General features: G+C 44.1%; 1 protein-coding gene across 3 annotated transcripts in view; it reads left to right on the top strand.

Annotated features, from left to right (window-relative positions):
* The window catches only part of PPP1R12B (protein phosphatase 1 regulatory subunit 12B), a 122,288-nt gene that overhangs the window by 5,789 nt on the left and 92,187 nt on the right, over positions 1-24,312 (top strand). Inside the window, exon 1 of one of the 3 annotated variants that reach the window (XM_037410286.1) lies at positions 15,757-16,061. The exons of the other annotated variants lie outside the window; for them this stretch is intronic. Coding sequence (XP_037266183.1) covers positions 16,056-16,061 — 6 coding nt within the window. The 5' untranslated portion in view covers positions 15,757-16,055. Of the gene's footprint in view, positions 1-15,756; positions 16,062-24,312 lie in introns of those variants that run through there. 3 annotated transcript variants of the gene reach the window in all.

The following is a 24,312-nucleotide window of genomic DNA, read 5'->3' as shown; positions in this document are numbered from 1 at the left end:
AGCCAAGACCTGCTGAAACATTAAAGGCAACGTTTCTGTGCAGGTCTCTCTCGGCTGTAACCTGGAGGAAACTACCATCATCCTGGTGGTGTTTTTGCAATTTATAATGCCTCTTGCTTATTTTAATGGTGAGTGTTAGAGGCTGGGAGCTGTATACGTGTTTAGAGACTTCGAGTTTCAGATTAGGTACTGTGGGGCTTGTGAGACATCTGAAGTGCTGTGTGTTGTAATATACTGAGATAATAACTGACTAATATTAAAATATAAGACTTTTGCATTGGTATGCTAGCTTTCAATTGAGTATTATTATATACCATAAGTCAAAAAGGCCTAGTCAGACTGCATATCAGAGCAAGTCTTTAAGAAGATGGGGAGAGGGGAATAGTATGTAAGCGGTTGTAGAAACTGATTGTTTTTTCTTTCTAACTTCTGCATACAAATGAGGACAGGGGAGCATTAAATAAACACCTGCTCTGCTTTTTAAAAAAATGTGCGTTTGCACAGGGCTGGGATAAAAAAGAAATGAATGAAGGGGAAACCCAGACATTTTCAGGGGAATAGCAGCCCCCACCCTCCAGTCGCAAGCTCTCCAAATGAGTGAACTCTTTGACCTACTGATAATGGTACGGCCCCAGCACGGTGAAGGTGCCCAGTATAAATCCTGGGATCTGAGTCTGCAGTTTATTTTCAGCTGTCCTGAAGGGAGGTGCAACAGCTGTCCCTGCAATCTCCTTTATTGGGCTGCAGCAAACTGATCTGCACGGGCATGGAAGGTGCGGCCATAGCAGGAAAATTTCAGTTTGTAAGAGCTTTAAAGGAATAACGCGGTAGGGATTTAGGTGCCTGTTTTTACGGGGTTTGCTTCAGCATGAATGGATTTAAGAGCAACCTCATGGTGAATGTAGCCCGTACAGGCCTGTGCAGAGAAATGGTTCGAGCTGCTGTCAACTTCTTGAAACCGGAGGGAGATGTGATCTGCCTGTGCTGTTGGGGCTGCTAAGATGTGGCACCTGTAAGCTCTCTGATTTCCTCCCTTCGCTCCAGAGATGCATCTCCTGCTGTGGTAGAACAGGATCATTCTTAAATACTTCACTCTTAAAACATGTTTTTCAGAGGAAATTTGCTTTTCTAGGTTCCCAGGCTACTGAGAATGACACTTCACGCTGCTGGCAGCCAGATCCCGAGCGTCAGGCCTTTATTTCCTCATCAAACTGTTGACAATCATGAACATTAATATTCTTGATTCAGATACCTACACAATTTCTCTTGACAGTGTTCATTTACAATAATTACAACGTACAGTACTTACAAATGACTAGTACTTCAGAAAAAACATTTGTGGGCACTCTTGTTAAATATTTTCATGTTAAACAGATTTTTGAAAGATCAGTCTCCTTTCAGCTTTAAGCTCTCAGCTTAAATGTAGTCTTTGCTCATCTGAAAACAACTGGAAGTTCACTCTTAAAGAGTAAATGCTGTGAGGCTTTTTAATGCTGTTTTTTTCTTAGTAGCTTGTTTGCTGTAGCTGAAAAAGATCGAACAGTCTTAACTTGTTAAGAGTCTCACTAGAAATGTTTCCATAACACAATAAGCTGACCTTGCGGAGGGACACAAGCAGTTTCAGCATTGCTTTTCCAGCATTCAGCCTTGCTCATAAATCTTTGTGAAATGTACAGAATGCAGAATGACCACCTGCCATTAGCCTTTTATGTGCCACTGCCTTTTCAGGGTAAAACTAAACCTAGCCCCTCTCTGATACTCTGAGCTGGAGCATCGATTTGCCACCGTGATTGCTCACCATCCATTTCTGGAATCTGTCTGAAGCCACCTCCTATTTATAATTTGTCATTCCTTGCTGTCTTAGAGAGGTAATGCAATTTCATTGCAAAGCTTTATGCTTTTTTACATCTGAAATTGTGTGATAGCAACAACTGGTGGTATTGGGCCTTGTCTAAACACAACTGCTGGTTTAGCAAGAGCTGGCTCTAACAGTGATGGAGTGAACTGATGCAACTTTGTGTGTGGGCTCCACTGGCCTAACCTGGCTTATGTCTGTTTAGTTTGGACTTGTAAATACAATACCATAACCCAAACGGACGTAAACCAGCTTGAAGCTGGTAGGGCCCGCACAGGGAGCTGCGCTGAATTAACTGTGTTGTCTGCGCTTGAAGTGATGCGTCCTGGAGTACTGCTGCAGTGGTTCCAGCCTGAAGTCAACGTGTGAAGCAGAATTTCTCTGCCTCTTCCAGGATTTGAGTTGATAGGAATTGTCAGCCTTGCCCAAAACAGTTATTAATTATGGATTGATCTTGAGCGGCAACTTGATACTTCGTGTGAGAGATGTTAATAGGGATTTCTCCCTTGGAAATTGCTGGGGCAGGTGAACTCTGACCCAGCAGGCTGTGAGTAATGGGGTTTGCTTTAATTGTTCTGGTATAGCCAGGGCACTGCTCCGAGTTACATCATTAACAGAGACCCTGCCTCTGCCAACAGAAATCATCAGAATATTTACCTTAAATACCGTTGTGGTTTTGGAGGATTAAATGTTGTAAATTTTGATCTAACAAGCCATTTTTCTACCCCATTTGCTCTTTGGTTCCTCTAAGCGAGGTGACATGCTCTCCAGTGTGGACAGGTTTGGTGTTTTTGTGGGTAGCGACCAAACCTGAGCTAACTGGTTCATTAGCACAGCCTACACCTGCCCAGGAAGAGGTGCATGTCCGGAGCCTGGGCAGGAGTTTAACTGCACCCGTGACTGTCATGCAAACACTACAGACTTGCTAAGTGTCTGATTTAGTATTTTTTTTTTAATTGATGTGATCATGCCAGCAGAAGTTCCTGTGCTAGCAGACTGCATGCCCTTGCTTGAGTCTTTTAATGAACATTGCAGGTGATGTTCGTACTGTTGGTATGATCTAAATGTTGCATTAATAGAACCATTCCAGTTACCAGAAATGATTACAGTGGCAAAGATGCTTGTGAAGGAACTCGATGGCACATGCAGAATGCTACATTCTAGCCGGTTACCAAAACATCTTTCTTTTTTGATGCAAGAGGTGTTTTTTAAGCGGTCTACAGCAAGTATTTCAAGCAGAGTTATGAATACTGAGCTGAAATAGTGCTCTCTGAAGAAGGTTAGAAAGCGCTGGCAGCTTGCTTCCAAAGGAGGCAGCGTCCAGGTTGAACCTTTAGAACTGGTTTCATCACTTGATGCTGGCTCTCAGTTCTTGTCTTGCTTTGTGCTTCTTCACTGTGTTCTTAGGAAGCCGAATGAACTACACTGTGCTCCAGCCATCTGGGCTTGCTGCGTTCTGATATTTACTACATAGCGTTTCCAGGGACTGAGGTGGGTCTGACAGGCCCGTAGTCCCCTGAATCCTTCTTACATGAAGGCTGATGTTTGCATGTCATCAGGAACCTCCCTTTATCACCATGACCTTTGAAAGATGACAGTGACTTCGCAGCAATGTCAGCCAGCTCCCTCAGCCATGTCTGCATCCCGCCTGGTCCTAGAAGTGATACGTGGCCATTTCTTCTCCTTTATTCCCTGGGCTGGGGCTCTGGTGCTGCACGATGTGGCTAGCAGGGCCAGTCTGCTTTCCCTGGGAGCTGTGCCTAGTCCTTGCCCTGTAGCTGGTGTGCCAGTCTTGTACCAGATGCTCAGCTGCAGTGCTTCTGTAGATGCACGCACTACATGAAACTTCAGTTCTACTTGCCTGTAGCTCTCTGCAGTGGCTGTTGGACACCCCTGTGCACAGCAAACTAGACATTTCTGGGGTGTTTTTCTGATTCCCTTACCTCCCTGATATTTTTTTTTTTCCCCTTCTAAAACATTTTAAGTTTTAAGGTGAGGTCCCTGCCGGGAGGGAAATACGAGTGGTTCTTTCTAGTTGACTTGTCTCTTCATTTCTTCAGAGTTCCGTCTTGCAGGAACACGGCTAGTGAGCAATTGCTGTCGTCTCATACCTGCAATGCCTTCCCTACTTTTTGGTGCAAACTTGCATGATGACTTAACTAGCGATTCAAAACTGCTTATCTGTCAGCACCAGTTCAGTTTTAAGGCATGTCATGACCTCTTTTCTTCAGGAGTAGACATGCAATTAGAAGTACTGCCAGGTCGTGTCTCCCAAGGGAGATGATGATTGTGGATTTCTGTTTCTTACCACTACTTTGATAGATGCTACTTAACCATCTTGCAGTACAGACATCAGTGGCTCTTAAGGCTAGGAGTATTCACTTATCTTTCCTGACTGCCTTAGTTTTATTAATTGGCTTAGCAATTGTCTTCCAGTTGCTGAAGAATGCTTCTTGCTGCTCCCATGTGCAGAACGGCTGACACTGTAGGAAATGCTCTAAAGCAAGCTGAGTTGTCATTTCTGGCTTGTGAGTGCACTTCGGTGGGGCCCTTTGTTACTTTCAGTCCAGCTACCAATTTAATCAGTGCTGCACTTCAAATATTAGCTGCTGCTCAATGCCATCCGGGTATGGAAAGGGGGTGCAGGAGGCACTAGGGTACGGATTGGGCTCTGTGGAGGGAGGGAGTAGCCGTAGCTGTGCAGGCAGCCCTTGAGTGATGGCTGCTCGGCCCCTGTGGATCACCTGCAAGAGTGAGCAGCTGTAAACCAGGAGGGCTTAGCTCATGTCCTTGCAAAAAGCATGTCCTAGGGTCCGACTTTGCTTAGCCTTAGCACCCACACGAACTCGTGAGGAGTCAGACAGGGCTGTCAGCCCCGTGTGCCCAGCCTGCGCCCAGCAGGCAGATATGCTGCCCTGGGGAGCTGGGTTTAAGAAGTAGCTTTGAGTGCCAAACCTTTGTACAGGCAAAGCACCGCTCCTGCCAGCGGGTGAGGAAACCTGGCTGGTGGGTAGGGCTGAGCAGCTCCCGTGACATGTAGACCAGCCGTTCTGCAAGCAGAGCAGTGAGGGGAGAGCAGGTGTCAGCAGCGTTTGGGCCAAGCTGGATAGCCTCTGGCTAGGAGGGGAAGGAACTGGTGAGGAAATCAGTGCTGTTGGACAACTTGTTGCTCTGTATTCCTTTTGGTAGTCCTGGTTGGGACCTGACTGCTGTTTGTTTGCATTTCCTGGGCAGTTCCACCATGCGCTGGCTGCTCCTGCATCCTCCAGGTGCATGTGCTGCTCCGGGATGGCTCAGATGCTCTCTGGACCAGAGTGCCCCTCCAGGGGTTTGACTGCCATGGAGCTACTGGGCTTGCCTCCAGTCCCGTGTCACTTACCTACCCACTGCCATATTGTCACCCAGACCCTCTGTCCCTTAGCTTCTCTTGTCTAATTAGGGGGGAGAACTGAGAGGCAGTAAGAGCCCCTCGGTCTGTACTTTTCATCCCAGCACCGTCCCCGGTGTGAGATGAGCTGCGTCTTAGATGCTGGGTGCGTTAGACCTGTGTGCAAAGCTCGATACATGAGCCTTCCAGCTTTCTGGCAAGATTATGGGCACCTCTGCTCCTGGAGTTTGCATCCCTTGCCTGTTCATACACATGCTCCTCGGGCTCTCCTGATATACATGGAACTGGAAGGTGGAATATATTTAGAGGTGGGTGCACGAGGGCGAGTATATTTTCTGCAGACTTCTACATATTGTATCTGTGGAGCAGGGGGACTTTGGATGAAGAAAATTGAAAAGTGATGATTTAGTGGAATTTAAAGCTTAATTATTTCAAAATTGAAAGAATGATACATTGTTCCTTGTGACATATAATTATATGGGGTGGCCTGTGTGCCTTCTTCTCTCTATCATAAATCACCGTAATAGATATGTGCTGTATTCAGGGAGCACACAGTATTGTGTTTTTTTTCTGGGGAGTATTGGAAGAGTCTGAGTCTTGGACGCAGCTCAGCTAAATAGTTTCAAATGACAAATCTGTCCCAGTTTTGCCATTGTGTGCTGAACAGTTCTGTATTGCTTCTCAGTGATACTGTGTCTGCATGCCTTCAGTCTTTCCTGTACACAGATCTCTTAAAAAAATAAAAATAGAGCTTTCTGAGCTTTACCAAGCTGCAGTATTGACAGAAGAGGTTCCAGAACTGCTCAGACAAATGAAGTGTTGGGTCTTCAGCACCAGCTGGTATTAGTTCCAGAGGAACTGGCATATGAAGTCACTAAGCTATGATCTGTTGTGTTTAACACATCACTTTAAAAAGAAAAAAAAAAAGAAAAAAAAAAAAAAAGAATTAGAATTACCAGAGGACCATCGCTGCAGCAGGACCATGTCAGTGGGAAGAGTTCTCCATGTGGTGCTGGTCTCCAAAAAGGACTCCAAGAAGAACCTGGGAAATGATAAACCCAAAGGAGTCAACCAGCACGTGGAAAGGAGAAATCTGATTGAGGTAGTACATTTGGATTTCCAGAACACTTCTGTCAAGTCCCTCTGCAGAAGTCCTAAGAAACAAAGCTGTTGTGAAATAAACAGAGATCTTATAATTGATTAATGACTGTCTGAAAGAGATAAAGCAAAGGCTGGGAATAAAAGGTCAGTTTACAGGAGGAAGGGGAGATACCCTGTGCATCTCCCCTCTAGTCTGTGCTGCTCTGCACGCCCACATGCGAGATGGAAAAGGGAACAAAGAGTGAGGCAACAGTTAGATGATAGTACTGCATATTCAGGATAATAAAACGAAAGCTGACAGCGAAGGGTTTCACAATACTGGCTAATTTGCTGATAAAATGGCCAGCACAATTTGGTCAGTAAATGGGAAGTAATGTTTATGGGGAAACAGTGTATTCCAGTCCAGCTGTTACAGGCTGGAAAAGGGTTTTCTGGGATTTAATGTGATAGCATGGAAGTACTGCAGTGGGTAAAAAAGCAAATCAAACATTAGGAATTACTAAGAAAGGAATAAATAAAGTTGCAGTCATAAAGTCAGTCTAAGCTCATGTTGTGCCCATCTGTAGATTAGTATGTGCAGTCTTCCTTCTACCATCTCAAAAAAAAAATGTCGTCAATAGATGCGGGAAATAACAGCAAGGTGATCAAAGTCAGGGAGTGGTTTCTATACAAGGAAAGATCAAAACTGTCTGCAGTTCCTTCTGACTGGTGGAAAGCCACGAGCACAGATAATAGAAGTATCCAAAATTATATGTAAGATGTGATTAGGAATGTTTGCCTTTTCCCACAAGGAAGAATTAACGGACATCAGAATTTTAAAACAAGTATTTTTTCATGCAGGGTAAAATTCAGCTGCGGAACTGATTGCTTTAGGACATAGTTCGTGCCAGAAGCTTAGATATGTTCAGCAACTGCTTGATGGGTGTAAGGTCTGTAAGTTAAGCTACAGACTGCCAGGCTCCAGGGTGGTGTGACAGGAGGATTCCCTCTGTGATACAAAGAATATTTAAAAAGACATTATTTATTACAGATCAGAGACAAGAAGAGAAAATAAGGTAGGAGAGAATTAATAAGGCCAAATACCTGCTCAAATGTTAAAGCAATAGTTTTAAAATTAAAATCCAGCAATCTTTAGAAGGCTAAGTAATACTGCATTACATAATTGGAGGGCAATTATGCTTTACATTTAATAGGCAATTTTATTGAATGTTTGGGTAACTTGCTGCAGTGGCATGAAGATTATATTTCCTAGTGTCCTCTAAACTAAAAGAAAGAGTATGTATGTGTATGGAATATCACCTTGCTAATCCACCAGTTTTTGAGCTGTTTTTCTACTCCTGGCTTGCAGTAGCCTGAACTGATACATCCGACTGAACACTGTATCTAGGTGTTCTTGCACAGGATGGATTTCGTCTTTACTTTGTGGTTTGCACTAGCTTTTCTTTTCTTTCTTGGATGACTGACAAACAGAATTTGACCTTCGCAGCCCTAAATGGTTTGTCTTTTAAATTGATATCACTTGAGTTATTCTGAACAAGCATTCCCTCATGCTGAAAAAGATAAGTGGTAAATTTGTCTGTCTCTTGATGAGAGACTTCAGGACCGTGCCAGCCCGTATGCCAGCAGAGCCAAGGTTTAAACTTCAGAGCATATTGCATGAGTTATTTTTGATCCCTTATTAATAGCTGCTATAGAAGGAGCTCTATGCTTATGGCCAAATATTGTCTTATAGCTATTTCAAGTATTGGCTTGTCTTCAGTTTACAACTCAGTCAGTCCACAAAATCCATTCTTTTCCATTTTATTTTAGGTGCTGTTAATCTTTAAGAAAATTATTCAATGTTGCAGAAAGTGAACAAAGAACAAAGAATCGATTGTAGTCATTGGGAGGGAATCCATGTGCTGACATTATGCCCAGCTTCCTGCAAATTGTGCTAGTGACTTAAAAATTCAAGCCCTGTCCAAGACAAAACTGCTGCACTAGGGAAAATAAGACATTTTAATGTAATTTGATTCCAGGGTTATCTTTTAAAATGCAGCATTATGCTGAGGAAATTCTCAGAGTCTTGGAGATTTGGGGATACCTGTTGTTGACAAAGCTACCAGCTTTTTTTTTTTTTTTTTTTTATTTCTTGCTATGGCCTGGTCTCAGTTAACTCTTAACCACTCACCCCTTCTCCGGTCAATCTAAGCTGCTTTCCTAATCCTTTGGCTTCTTTGAGCAGTGGTTTGATAGTTCTCCTTCTGCTGTATGATGCTGAAAGCTGCATTTCTTCCCCTACCATTTGGCTTTTTGTTGTTTGCTCTTTCTCGGACCTGTCCGAGAAGGACCAGCGTGTGCTGTCTCAGTGGCGAGGGCAGTTGTACAGCTACAGCTGCCTGCCTGGAAGAGATCACAGAAGACCCGGTCCGGTTCCCTGCACTAAGGCACAACCAGGTTTATCAGAGGTTTTTCCAGAAGACAGCTAACTAATCTTTTCCTAAGTATCTTCACAGAGAGCTCATCTGCACCTCCCCTGGAAGCCTGCTGCAGCGCCTGGCAAGCTGCGCGGTTAGGAAGCATTTCCCTGTGTTTGACCCAATTCCACTTTCTTCCAAATGAAACTGAATTCTTTGTTTTCCTCTGGTTGCAATTGCTTTCGCTTCCATAACAGCCTTCCCACTACTGGAAGACTGTTCTCAAACTTGTTTTTCTTTTCACCTAGATACAGTAAGACTGCCTTCATTTAACTTTTCCAACTAGTTGATGTCTTCTAAACTTGTAGTGAGCCTTGTTGTTCTGCTCTGGGCTTCTTAAGGAGTATGTTGCTTTCAAATTGAATGTGAGACTTAAGTGGTGATCTCTCCAGCCCAAGAATAATTATCTTCAGGGCCTTACTAAAAGCAGTTGTCTGCAGTGTATTCCAGAATGAGTTTTGCTTTCTTCTTCAGCAGCACCCCACTGAGTCATTCAGCCAAGCCTTAATTACCCAGTGGGGATGGAGATGAGGGAATAGTAAAGCAAAATTAAAAGTAATGGTATAAATCATTAATGCTATAGCAACATACTTAGTAAATGTTCCTTTGAAGGATTGAGACCCTAAGCAAGCAGCGTGCTCCCCGCAGCGTGGGAGCCGCCGGAGCCAGCGTGCTGCGCTCACCGCGGGGCCGGGATCCGGCAGGAGCAGCGCTGCCATCGCATGCAGCGGTGCAGTGGTTGGGCTGCGCTCAGCCCAGCCTGGCCCGGGTGCCTGTTGCTTCGGAGGCTGTGTCCTTTTTGTCCTTGTTTTGCCTTTAGCTGTCTCCCACTGAAGTGCAGGATTTTTCCCATTTTGCTTTGTTGTAAGAACACTTTGAGTCTGGGTTCTGCTCCCTGGAGCTCTCCACCGTCTCCACTTTGGTCTCGTCTCGCACCGGTAAAACACAATCAGTGTTTCTATGTTTCTGTTGAACAGGAGGAACTGAGCTCGGCCTTGTTAGTCTGTGCTGATGGGACTTTCAGACAAGTGTTTACACAGGCTCAAGGTTTTGCCGGTTGTGCTGAACCCTGCGCTCCCTGACGGAGGCTGGGTCCCTGTTGGCACAGCTGCCATGGGTCGAGGCTACAGCAGAGCAAGCGGCCTGTTTTCCCCAGACCCTTTACAGCTTGTTCTCTTCTTATCTTTCTGAATTCTTCTTTGGCCGTTTTTCCCCCCAAAGCACTGTTTATTTCTGTGGTGCCCTACCAATAGTATAAATCCCATTTGTGATGCCACAGAAATCCTTAAGAAATGCTTTTGGAAAACAGTGAAAGTTGTTTGGGTTTGGTGTGTCCCGTCCCCCCCCATCTTTTTAAGTTAAATTTTTTTCTAGTTCATGCCTACCACATCTCTTTTCGGTTGTGGGGACTAGAATTTCTTATGATACTGAAAATCTAGTGCACTGTTAAGTAGGGGCCTAATGATATTTTCTCTTTTGTTTTGTTCCGTTCCAAATAATTTCTAGAATTTGCTTTGATTTCTGAGCTTGGAGCTGATATTTTCCTACAGCTATTTGTTATAATCCTAAGAGCTTTTTCCTGAATGGCAGTAATGAGCTCAGAGCCTTTCATTTCATTATATGATGTTAGGTGTATTTTTTGCCTGTGATTCACTCTACAGTTATCTGCATTGAATTTCCTCTGCCATTTTATCACCAGTTGCTCAGTATTGGAAGATTTTTCTCCACGTTTGTCCTTTTCTTTACCCTCTTGACTAGTTTCATCAGCAAACGTTACCACCTTACTAATAACGTCCTCTTCCAGATCCTGTAGATTCGGTGCCACAGACCTCAGGAAAGATTTCTGCAGAGATCTCCAGAAAGAAAATCTGTCATGTATTCCAGTCTCCTCGTCATGGAAATGCACGTCTAATCATGCAAGGACCTTCCCTCTTACCAGTGTCTTTAGGAGCCTTGGTGAGGGGCCCAGTGGGAAGCCTTTAGGAAATCTCTGTGGGTTGTATCACCTGGGTCTCCCTTGCCTTTGTGTTTATTTACTATTCGAAGGACTCCAATGGCTTTCTGTCATATGACTTCCCTCTGTAAAAGCCTTGGTGGCTCTTTGGCAAAATACCACAATTTCCCATGCATCCGCTATTTTGTATGATACCATCCGTTAATGTAAGCACCTTGGTTCTTTTTGGCTTTGATAAGGTCTCTCCCTTTCTCTATTCCAGGAGTTTCCTCACTTGCCAGTGGCTCCTCCTTTCCATCTTCTCAGCCATGCAGTGAGACACTTGCTGCTTGTCCGTTTGGTCCTACCGATAGCCATGGCGTGATTTGCAGGAGCGACACCCTAGCAGTCCTACTGTCCAACTTCCTAACACAAGCCATTTTGTTTCTAGAGCCTCTGCTGGCTGGCTGTCCTGCCTCCAGCAGGCAAGTCACCACGCCGTCCATGGTTATCGTCACCCGTCTGTCTATGCCTGATCATGAAATCACTTGCTCATGGCCTAGCTCTTGCCTTCAGGCTGGCAACCCAGCCGTCAACCAGGGGTGAGTCCATGGTCCTGGGGACATGCAGTCATGTCCTGGTGAGACAGACCCATCTGTAGGATTGCTCTCCCAGCCATCAGCTCACTGCTTCCTCCTGCGAGCTCTTCCTCTTCCTTTGCAGCTGGCACAGAGATGGGGCGGCACTGTGATACCTCCGAAAAGCCCTCCTGCACGATGCTCTTGGCTTCCCTCTTCAGCAGAAATGGGGTAATCCACTCAGAAGTGAGACTGTTTCGTGGCTCTGGCAGCTGGGCTTTGTCAACAAACCCTGCCCTCTCCTAAATTTCTCTTGTTCTTAATCCAGGTTATGGTCCTTTGTTTCTGAGGATTGTCTGTGCCACCCACCTGCAAGGCAGACTAATGCACAGGTGAGACAGTGCAATAAACATGGAGATCACCATCCGCTAGCTGGACTTCCACCGGGTTTTGTTTTACTTTAAGGGTGACTAATTGCTGTAGTTCACCTGTAAGCCTAGCCAGTCTGCCTGGCTGCTGCTTCTGTAAATGGTAGTTAGAGAGGTGAAGAGCTTGCTCTCCCCCGCCACTCCTCCCCTTGCTGAGTGTGTTCATTGCTCTATCCATTTCTGGCTACGTCCTTTTTTCGGCATCTGCTAGCCGGGGCTGTGTGACACTTCAAAAGCCCTGACAGAGCACTCAATCAGGAGTTCACACTGGGCTGCCAGTATCTAAACCATGCAGGGCATGTGCGTGGCGTTGGAGCAAGTAACTGGGTTTACGTTACTCTTAGGAAAACATGAAGGTTTGTATCAGGTCTGTATTTCTTTGATCACAGGGACCACAGTTCTTGATTAGGCTCAAAATGTCGTTAATGTCACTGGGGAAAGTTGACACCATAGTTGTGTCCATCTCTCAAACTAGCAAGATATCTGCTGTCATGCTTTGACAAGAGTTCAGTGTGTGGCAGCATCTGTAACACGCTTACAGTGCTCAGTTACTCTATGAAAGCATCTGTGCAGGGGTCTAGCAAAGAACTGTCATTCGAGCATCACTTGGCCCTCTTCAGTGACCTTATTCTACAGGTTCTTTTCTTTAATAGCTCACTTGTTCTCAGCACCATATTTGCCGCCACCTCTCTTTTTCCATGGGTACCACCAGCACAGTCCCTGAGACCCTGGTTTGGATTGCTGATGAGGGCGATAGGCTCAGAAGCCATCAGTGAGTAATTTTGTTACTGGTGGCCATGCTGAGATTTGCTTTAGCTTGTTTCCCACAGGATTAAAAACCCCACAAAACTCAAAAATACTTTCCTATGGATTGAGCAGCCCTAATAGAGTCACTTGATTATTTTTTTCTTAATTTTTTTTCCCCTGTGAATAAAGGCAAGTTCAAATGAACTCTGCCTGAAGGTGTAGTTGACATTTGAGAACTCTTGTGAATTGGATTCTCAAACATATATTGAGCACACATCTTTTTCCAGTATTGGGAGTTCTTGAAAAGTTTGTTGCCAAAGAGATGTGTAGACTCTGTCATAGGACAGTAAACTCCTATATTGTCCTTTACCTTCCACTCTAAACATGCCAGCTATAGTCCAGACCTTAAATTGCTGTGTTTAGATAGGGGTCTTTTTGCTGTGTTTTAAGAAAATATATAGCTTAATTTCTGCTGCAATATCAAATTATATCAAGGTTTCAACGTATTTGAAAGAAAACATTTCCTTAAAGCTGCACCTTGTTAAGTGATGTTGCAAATCCAAATGATTGCATGGAAACAGAAATGCTTGCAAGATCCCAGCTATGGTCCTGTCAGGAAGAAGTGTGGAATCACTTTCTTTTTAAAAAGATTTCTTTATCCAACACCCTATTCATCTGTTTCGTTGTTTGTTACACTTCAAAGAAAACTGTGTGCTGTTGACATGGTGCCTTTTCCTGCTGGGAATGATGACACTTCATGGCAGCTGAGCCATGGTGGATACCAGTCTCTTGTTCAGGTAGCGGGCAGGAAGAATGGCAAAACTCAGAAAAACAACTTCTTTACTTGAACGCGAAGGCTCGGAGTTGCACAGGACTGGAAAATGACTGAGCAAGCTGCTACGTGTCTGTCTAGTGATGAGCTTTGCTGAGCCCCCAGGAGTGCACAGGATGGGTACTTGGAGAGTATTTAGCCACCTGAATCAATCACTGCAAAGAAGAAAATCTTCCCAGTTCCCAGGCAATGAGAATGAATAAGTAGAATTAGTGAGAGTGTGTTTTACTTTGTATAAACTAACACGTTTGGTTTTTTTTTCCTGGCCACAAAGGTGAGATTCAGATCTTGAAACAAAACCTGATGTGGCTGTAAGACAATGATGTGCGCTGAAACCAAGGGCCTAATATTCTGCTTATGAATAAACTGTTTATGTATCCACCAAAAGAGTCTCCTCTTTCTTTTCCTTTGCAGTCGGGTTGAGGTGTTTCTGCATATAGCCACATCATCTTCGCCCTTACTTAGTGCTAATTGGGCACGTCTTGGTGTTTGCAGGAGTTCATGGTTCTTCCCCTACGTGAGCTTTGGTGTCTATAAGGAAGAGATGGTTTCTGTGAAAGCAATACTACTGGCCCTGGAGTGACTTTGTTGCTTTCTCTGTTGAAAAAACAGCTTTTCCCTGGGCTATATGCGGTGTGAGCTGTCTGTCTTGACATAAGCAAGATGTCCAAGTGAATACTTATGTGGCAGCCCAAGACTGTCTCAGTCCTGCCCTTCCTGCTGCTCTTGTCATATGCTTTTCATACCAGTGTAAGTGCTTGTCTGGTCCCACTGTCAGCCAGTTTAGCTCCTGGATCTGTTTAGTGGGGTATCAAATGAGTATCAGTGCCCCTTGTTAGGGGAGAGGGTCTGCTGGCCTGGCATGAGACTGGGGGGGATGGAGGCAGCCCTGGCTCCAGCCGGCAGCGCCTGCTGCAAGCTCCTTCCATCAGGGAGACTACAGAAAGCCTGAAGCGAGCGGCCAGTGGAGATTTGCTGTCTGCCTTTGAGGTCTATCGTTGGGTAACACAAATCTCACCTTTAGTTTGCCAAGCTGGAGCTAAAATCACTTGCAGCGGTGTTCCCGTTAGGAGAAGACCTGGAGAGAGTCTTCCCATAAAGGATCGTTTGCTGGAGCACGGCGTGGCCCTGCCATGCCTTCCTACCCCAGCTTGCCCTACTAGCAGGTGTGGTGTGAGTGGCGTAACATGGCCAAGCAGGCTGAAAAGTGATTTTTTTAATTTTTACCCCCCATTATTGACGAAGTTAGTCTTCATTTGGCATTGGCCTTACTCTGCAACCTATAGTGCCTGTTCAAAACAGCGGGGCGAGTGTCAGCCCTGGGCTGCAGGAGGCCACCTTAGTTTGGCTGAAGCTGATCTAAGGTTGCATCTTGGAACTTTAGAATATGTTTATGTAATATAGCTGATGGCAGCAACCACATATATATTTTGCTTGCATTGTAAAAATGCCTGTAGGAACTGTGTTAAATAGGTACAATATTACCACTGATGTGGCACCTGTAGAGCTGAAGAATGAGGGGATTAGCAGAAAGTTTCTCTGCTAAGCAAACCTGCAGCAGCTAAATTTACATTTTCCACACAGGAGTGAAATGCTTGTGAGCTTTCTAATTATGAAATGTAGACTTATTTCAGGCAGGAACTAAAATCTGAGTAATTTAAGGGCAGGGGTTTATATACTGTCTTGATCCAGTGCCAGGGAGCAGTGGCTGGGTGGGAGAGTAATTAAATACTTAGTGGTCAGAATGACTAAACTGGTGAGACTTGAAAAGCTAATGCTGATCTACGCCATTAGAAAACTGGCAGTCCCTGCTCTTTAGTGACAGAAAGACTTTATTTTTAGTGTTGGCAGTTGATCAAGTACTGGACTTATTTCAAGCTCTTCTCAGATGGTACAAAGTATTAGCCTCCAACTGCTGTTGAAATAATGGGTATTAAAAATCATGTTGCAATTAAGGGGATGAAGATGATGAAAAGGAAGGGAGTAAAATGATAATCTACATTGGATTTTAAAGTCAGTCCTGCATGGCCTGTCTCTGCTTTAGAGCTCCGTGTTCTGGTTTGTGAATGCAAATGCCAAACCAGTCCATCAACTGCAGAGGAAAAGCAGAGTGGAAGTGGGGAGTCGCTGTACCGGGTCCTGGTTGAACGGGAGGTGAATTGAGCGTAGGTTGCTGGACACATGGCGGCACAGATAATGTGAGGCTGGAGGGGCTGGCATGAGGGGTTGATCCCTGTGGCTCTTTGCATAGTGGAGTACTTGTATCTGTGGTCCTTGCTGATCTTCCTAGGTTTGCCAAAATGCTGTATGATTAGAAACGTTAAATGAGGGGCAAAAAGGTGGCAGTCCTGCGTGCCTATGCCTGTCGTCATAGCAGAAGTAAAAGCAGGGCAATTTGAGCTTTCTTTCCATTTTCCTCCCTTTTCAGGAACACAGTGTGCGTGTCCAACTGACCACCTCTTTCCTTCCAGCGGTGGCTCCTGTTCATCTCAAAGAAGCAGTCGGAAGCTTTGGCGTGCTGAGGGCTACCTTGGTGAAAGCAGATCATGTACCAACCACGGCGAAGTGAAGCGTGGTGCCTCAGTGTTCGCTGGCCATACCATTGCTGCACAGCTAAAGCAGAAGTCCTGATAATTACAAAGAATTTCACAGACATTTAGCTAAGACGTCTATAGTCTAGCGCAGCAGATATTTACATCTACCTCCTTGTAAATAAGTTGATGTCACCGGTGCATATATGAAGGTATAAGTAGTTTCAAAATGTGGCTTCTATTCAGAGCAACTCACCTGACATTTTGTGCTGCTATTCATCCTGAAAATGCTACATCCGTGAAATAATTATGCCTTTGTATTAATTCCTCTCTTCCCTTGTGCTCTACTGGGTTTTTTGTTGTGCTAATCATTGTGAGAGATTTGTTGCTGGTTTTTTTTGATGACTGGCATGGATACTGCGGAGTACTTATAGTTGTTGTAGGGTTTCTTCCAATGGAAAAACATGACATAAGCCATACCTCTCTTCCTGCTTACATGAGAAGGTATGACTCAAGTGCTGTTAAAAAATGAAGCAACATAGTTAATCAATTAGGCTAGAAAAGGAATAATACTCTTTTTATCTCATTTCCCTCCCTTTCCCCCAGCTCTCTTTAAAGAATTTACCTCTTCCTGCTAGTTCTAATAAATTGATTGTTTCAGAATTAGATTTGCACAAGGAATTTAAAGCACAAAGATGTTAAAACTGGGTTTGTGGTACCCAGTGCGTGTCCGTGCAGGGTGTTCTAGCCGTAAGGGTGCCCTGAGGCCAGGGCTGAGGAGGGAAGGTGCAAAAGCCCCATGCTTTTGCAGGAGCAACAGTAAGAGCAGTTTGTTGTTCCCAGACTCGCTGGTGAGTGTGATCTGTGCTGCCAGAGATACGGGATCACTTGGACGTGGAATTTTTGGTAGTGCTGGTTCTGACAAATGCCTCCTTAAGAGCAGAGCTGTGATCATGAGACACGATGGCAAGGTCATACCTTCCAGTGCTGACAATCGCTAGTGGTGACAGTTGCAAGGCTATTTTGGGAGTGCTTTTCTCTTTGTTTTCTGTGAACTCCTTTCTCTGTGTTCCCAGATTTAACCCTGATGCTGTTCAGCTGTCATCAGGCTTGCCTTCGTTTGTGGAGCACTGGCTGTTTGCAGTATATGTTGACATCATTTATTTACTCTTTATTTTGCATTCAGTGGAAGATTGACTCCCTTCATCTCCCGGCTAACTTTGTTCCGTATATTTTAGACTTATGATAGGAGAACAGTAGAGAAGTAAGTCTTGTCATTTAATCCCTTTGACTGTGACCTGTGTGTTGTGATAGTATGACTTAACTGGCCTGCTAATTCTGCCAGCCCCCAATGTATTAACAGTTAATGTTGCTGCTGGTATCAGTATTATCCTCTGGTCTGTAACTCTTTAACCAATTCTAAAACTCCTCCAAGTGCTCTAGTTACCCTAATCATGTAGCATAAGGCTGTGGTAAAGAAAACCATCTCAAGCCTCAGATCAAGGAGTGACCTGGTAAATCTTGGCTCTTAGAGGTTTATCATGTGACCGCTGGTGAGTTACTGAGGGTGGGATCTATCTCACCTTGTTGTAAGTGGGTTTATGCTGGGCTGCAGGCAGTGAGAAAGGACAGGTACTGTGAGGGTAATACATCCCACCCAGCTGAGACAGGCAACACCCTCTGGGTACATCTGTTTCTTTACACTTTGAAAATGTCGATGAAACGAACCTTGTGCAAGGCAAGGTGTGGGAACAAATGGCTGGGGCAGGAGAGACCCTGGCAACCTGGAGTTAAACCTACTTAAGAAGTTGTGAGGTTCTCGTGTTGAATTCAAGACTGCATTTCCAGGCACTCAGAAAACATTCTGCTTTTAGTTTCATGCTTTTTATGGCCTGTGTTCACTGCAGTAACTCTTTGGCTCTTCATTTAGCCCGAAGAAAACCTTTTAATCGGTTTGAGTGTGATGTGGGTCTGTCTGATCTTGTCAAACATGGTCCCACTGGTAGTGTTAGGAAGGGGCGTGCTTGGTTTGTATGAACAAAAGCCGCTTTAATCACCCATATCTAATGCAGAATCTTTTGTAGCTAACGGGTGTTGCAGCCTCTGCCACCCAATTGAGTCTAGGTCAGGTTTCCAGCATGAGAACATCATTTGGGAGGAGAAAGCTAGAGGCTTGGGCAAATAAAGCATCTGAGTGATGGAGGTGAGTCAGTTCTGGATCAGAGTGGCAGCAGACACATGACACAAATTGTGTATACTAGTCCTTCCCCACAAATATAAAGATCCCTGGATTTATGAAGAATAAATATGCATATCTGTGTTTGTATATAAGTACATACGTGCACATGTGTACATACTGTACACACACACCTCCACAGCCTTGAAAGCTGGTGTGAGTTCACTGCAAATCCTACCTTGAGCAGGAGGCATTAATTAGAAGTGTCCTGAGGTCCTCTCCAACTGCAGTAGTACAGTAGGATATATGTTGTTGTTCTTTACCTGCTTGACACTGTTGTGTTGTTGAGAGCTGGGTACTCTTAAAATGGTCCCTGCTCCGAGGATCTTGTCATCTAAAATATGAACTGTTTAACCATATGGAAGAATGGAGTGGCTTTCTGAGCAAACTGGCATATGGAGAAGGGTCCTGAAGATCAGTGCAAGAATGCTATGCCATGAATGTGGGGTTGTACGGAAGAACCTCAGAGGTCTCTGTTAGTAGTTTAACTTAAGAGCTACAGGGACTGGGATTAGTGATGGAACAGAGGGAGGCAAACCATGTTAGGGGAGGGCTGTATGTGTGAGCTGTGACGATGGTATCTGCACTTGATTTCTGGATTTCAGGAGAATCTGATAAAAGAATTAATAATGGGGGTTTCATGAGTGATCTGATTTAACAGCAACATTTTGCACAGGCCAAGAGGTACCATACTCCTGGAAGGCTTAGGAGATGAATACTGGAGTACTTAGAAGAAATGAAGCATGGTCTCTGCTGGCCTGGTGCCTCTAATACTCAATTAAAAAAGCTGGCATGTGTCTGACTAGCTAGTTTACATATTGTATTTACGTGTGACAAGTGGAGCTGCCAATTATGATTTCTATGTGGGAACCATGAGGATTGCTACTCAAGAATCTGACATGGTAGGATTATGAGATTTTCACTCTTCTGCACCGAGAAGTCACCAGGATAGAGTTCTGTCACAAGGCCGATGTATTCATAGTAGAAACATGTAACGCAGAAGCCAAGCGTTAGCCCTTTCTTCTTTTCCCTTCTTGCATCTTTCCTCCACCTTGAGAAAATGCATAGGTTCTCTCTCCCAAATCCTGACCAACCAAGGAGGGAGCACCAGGGAATTAAATATAGCCAAAATTAAACCCAAAGCATTTATTATAGGTTTCTTGGCTGAGTTTAATTCCAAGCTCTTGTAAGCACACTGCTGCTATTTTATTTCGTGATCATATGACACTGGGTGATGTGACATACTGTTTGTAAACTAAATATTTACTTAAGGGGGCTGCACTCAGAAATGCAGTACGCTCTCAGCCAAGCTCAACCTTGTTACATGCAGTGCTGTGAGCAGCGCTGCCATGTTGTGCAGGGAGGCAGCAGCTGAAGTGCCTGTGCTGCTGAGGAGCTCTTGCCGAAACACTGATGGGAACTGTTCTGCCTGCAAACAGTTGCACTGAATGTGCATGTGTTTATGTTAAACTACTGCAATACTGGGTAAGTTGTGGAGAAAACAGTTGCCTTAATGTGGGTGCCTGTGACAGCACTGCTGATGTGCAGGCATTGCCATGGCTTCTGTGTTCTGGGTTTGTAACCATTGCCCTTTCTCCATGTGGAGATGGAAAGGTATCTTTTTTCCTCACTTAGCTGATCCCAAGCCATTTCTTAGGAATTTGTCAGGTGGTGCAGTTGTTCTCCTTGCTACTATCCTATATGTATTTATTATATAGTGGGAATGTAACACCAGTCATAGGCTGGGGTTTTGCGAAATGTGATGCACCCCCTAGAAAGTGAGCAGTGTTGTACTGTTTACAGCTTGTTGGAGCTTGATTCTTGGTCCTCTGAACCCTTCAGTCTTAGCCCATCTGACTCCTTTTACTCCCAGATCATCCTATGTCCATCCTGTGGGGGATGCCCAGGAGATATGCAAAGCAAAAACCTTGGCAGGCAGTTGGAGCTGTTGCGTTGCTGATACTCACCAGAAGTGCAGTGATGCTTGTGTGTTCTGAAGGCTCTGAGGAAGGAGCAAACACTAACAATATATTATAATAATGAGGCTTCATTCAAGATAAAGATCAGATTTTGTCTGGTTGTTGAGCAAGCTTTGCCAGATGAGCAGAGTTGTTCTGTAACATTTCCTGGTGTCCCCCGTTTCATTATTGTAATGTAAACTTCATGCTTGAAAGAAGAATGCCTTGGCAATAGCTACTGGCAAAAAAAAAAAAAAAAAAAAAATTAATGCAGTGAGTGTCCCTGGCTGTAAAGGGCTACACCTGTTATCTAAGAGGGGGAAGCTAATATGCCGTATCTGCAAATTTTAGAAACTGAGCACTTCCTCCCTATGGAAAAACTGCTAAATGCTGGTCTCCTGCCAGGAGCTGAAGGAACACCATGAGCCGTGGATGGAGAGTTGCCCAGTGATGCCTGGGATTTAAATTGTATGAGCCAACTTTCTTTGAGCGGTTAGTGGGTAATTCTGGGCACTGCATGCAGTTTGCATCAAAGACTGCTAAAACTGCAATACATTAGTGCTGTTCCAGAAGCACTTGAAGCTAACCAACTGCCAAGAAAAATAGAAGGATGACAAGAGATTAGCCCGCTGAAGATCTCTGATTAGAGGGAAAGGTGGTCACAGCCTACTCCCACCCTATCTCATTGCCTTCAAGGTTGTATGGTATCTTTCACAAAGAAGAAAAAGGAGGAATGAATACAGAGACAAAAATGCTGTGCTCTGTAGTTAACCTTGATTTTGTCCTCTCCTACATGCGTAACCAAGCAGCTGAGGGTTAGCAGTGCTGAAAATTGAAAGAATTGAGCCTGTCTGTGTATGTGTTTTTCTTTATGCAAATCTCTAAGGGCGATTTAGGAGACGGAGTGTTTCCTCACACTAAATAACTACCCACCGAAAAGGCAATGTTAATTTTCAACCAACTTTTTTTTTTTTTCTTACTTTCTTTCCTCCCTCTGGGGGTTGGAGGGGCAGGTGTCTGCTTTGTAATATTGCTGTCCAATGTAGTTACTCTTACAACGTTCCCAAGGAATGCTGTATCAAATAAAAGAGAAGAACTTCGCATAGCAATAGATCCTCTCGGGTTTCTAAACTTATCCACTCTCTTAAATTTAAGGTTAGAGGATTAATAGTACTTAATGGAGGACACATCTACCCCGTTTACTTCCTCTTTGTCCTCTTCTCCTTCCTCCAGTAACCTCAGGTAACCCATTTTGCTTAGCCAGGAGATGAACTTTACCCTCCGAATCTCAGGGAATGTGTTTCTTATGTGGTGCTTTGCAGCGCTCAGCTTTGGCAGATACACACAATAAAACACGCAGCAGAGATTTTCTGCAGGGGTATTACCAGTCAGGGCTCTCAAAAATTTTAGGTGTGCAAGTGTGTGCCCTGAATGCTTCTGAACAGTGGGAATTTCTGTTCTTTGTAGCTCTGTAAAATGATGTCATGTATGTAACTACTAATATCATTAATGTGTGCGCAAGTGTGAATTCTGTGATAACATGCAAGTCTTACTCAGTTGATACTTAATATATTGCAGCCCCTAAAAGCTACCATTTAATCTGTTACAATTTTTATATGTGTTTTCTAAAGTTCTTAAATTTAGAAGTTCTTTAGAAATTAACATTTTTACTCATTATCCTAGTTGCTGGCCTCATAATTATTGCTCTAAGGTGTGTTAAATATGTCATAGCATGTTAAGATACAAGCAGTGTATTCTTTTAGGGTGTCTTGACTAAAAAAAGATACGAATAATCCTATGCCTGATAGTTTCTTACATGTGGCAATGATGAGATTTTCAGAGCTGAGCAGGGGTTATCCAGTACCTCTGTTTGTCAAATGCCATTTCCTGAAACTCCTTCTCCACCTCACTTTTTAAAATCTTGGCCAATATGATTAGTATTATATAATATGATGAAAAATGCAAAAAACCCTTGCATTTTGACATTTGAGGCAGGCAAGAAGCCATACCTTCTAGTGTTAATGCAGCCTCAAGTAATTAAAATAACCCTGTTCATGTTACCCAGCTCTGCTAATTTCTGTTCTTTTGTGTCACTAACTAATACTCAAATAAATATTTGCCGAACAGCGTCACATTGCTTGATCACATAACTTGAACAGCAGTTTTTATGATACACAGGTGGTGAAGGGTGGAGTGAGGGTGATTTTTCTTAAAGAACACAATGCTGCTCCAGTAAGGGCTTAGTACACCTTTGCGACTGACTTTATCTTCATGGCAAATGCAAACAGCAGGATGAAATGTGTTACGGTTCCCTTGGGGAAGTGAGCGAATGCCTGCTGTTGTCAGCACCCATGTAGCTTTGTCACTTTGTCATCGTTTTATCTCTTCAGAAGCCAGGCGAGTCGAATTACTGGAGACTTCTGTGTAGGAACAGGTGGGCTTTGATCCCATTATCCCTTCTGTTTCTAGCATGCATTCCATAGGAACTACGCGAGACAGGGACCAGCGGAACAACAAGGCCAATAACAGGCAGAAATTTAGAAGGGGGGCGGGTGGTGTCTTTCATGCATTTAAACAGATACTTGATTTTAGAAATTTTAGAGTCCAGTGTATCCAGTGGCTTGAGCAAGAACTGGTCTTTTCTCTTGGCCAGTTCCCAGTATGTGCAGATGTAGTGGGTGTATTTGGGTGGTTTAAATGATAAACAGTGTAAATACAGTTCTCCATCAGATATGTACAAAGCTCACAATATAGAGCCGTTCTTCAGTCTAAATTTAGATTTACACTCAAACTGCAGGTAATACTTAAACAAATACATCAGAGCAGTAAGTATGTACAGGCATGAAACATCCACCTTGCTGCTTTGTCAGAGCCATGCTGATAAAATTCTTCTTTGAATGCTTTAGTCAGCCAGAAATGATTCTGCTCAAAAGAAACCACGGCATGGGTGAACTTCTCTTGGCTATTCTTGGAGCAATACACTTTTAGATGAAGTCAGTTTTATTTAAAAAGTGATATGTAATGGTTGTGTTCCCAGGTAAATGTAAATAACTCATCATTAAGATTGTAAGTAATTTATTTGAGTTGTGGGGGCAGAAAACTTGAAGTGTATTGCCGTAAATATGGGTGGCAATAAAATAGACATTAGCTCCTGAGTTTTGTGGCTTCAGACTTGAATTCAGTGTGATACTCTTCAGTCCCCAAGTTTTTGGGAGTTTTTGGGGATTGTTGGTTGGTTTTTCTTTCAGTCCTATTGCCTGAAATAATCCAAGGGAAGTTCCCCAGAGCTGGGTGTACAGGACGGAGCTGTTTCGTGCCTGAGGGTAGGAGAGTGTTGATGTGCTGAGCAGGGTGATGGAGCCAACCCGGGGCAGTCTCATCCATTTCTGGGTTTGGAGCAGTCCCTGAAGTAAACTATTGCTAGAATTATGCTTGTGCTTTTCTGGCAAAGGTTAAGGTAAACCAGTCTAAAAGAAGGGCAGGAAACATGCTAAAACTGCAGCGTGGGCTCAGTCAGGACTTGGGTGCTTGAGTCTGCTCCTGGGGCGACCTTTCCTAGTGCCATAGGCGTACCCTGTGTCCTCTTGTGTTTGCCAAGTAACTCTGCTAGGAGTTAGTTTTCTGGAGGAGGGTTCCTTAGAGATTTAGAGGCTAGTCGTTTGCATGACTGCTTGTCAGTGAAGCAAATGTAGGATTGCGGGGTGAAAGCCTAGTTTAGGGTTTGCAGTTGCAGGAGAAATAGCAAGAGCTGGATATCCTGGTGTAGGACATGTCTCTCCTTTGAAATAAGCTATGCAGCATAGATGAGCGTGTTAGATACTATAGGATTGTCTCTCTTTAGTGGGGGTGTTGGGTAGAGAAAATTTCCTTGTTTTCATTACTTGCCAGGATAGGAACGGATAGTCAGTGTCGCTTGTTTTAGAGGAACGATCATCTGGAAGTCATCTGACTGCCGTAACTGATAGATGTGCCCACATCAAGCTATGCAGAACGATTGAGTGCTGAGATTTTGGAGGAATTTCAACCAAGCTGATTCCCCCTCTAGTAATGAGGAACTCTGTTTCTCCCTGTAGCTGGACACGCAGTAAAAGACAGTCCTTTCACCTCCTGGTCATGCTTGGTGCCTCTCAGCTGAGGCACATGCATTTGGACGTATGTATTAAATTGCCAGCTCATCCTTAAATAGCAGCCTCCAGTGAACTGTAAATGCAATGCAGAACGTGCTGTAGCCAGGAATGTGAGGAAGGAGGAATTCCACCCAACAGAACT

Source organism: Falco rusticolus, chromosome 17 (genome assembly GCF_015220075.1).
Source record: "Falco rusticolus isolate bFalRus1 chromosome 17, bFalRus1.pri, whole genome shotgun sequence".
NCBI classification, from domain to species: domain Eukaryota; kingdom Metazoa; phylum Chordata; class Aves; order Falconiformes; family Falconidae; genus Falco; species Falco rusticolus.
This window is presented reverse-complemented; position numbering and strand designations above follow the sequence as displayed.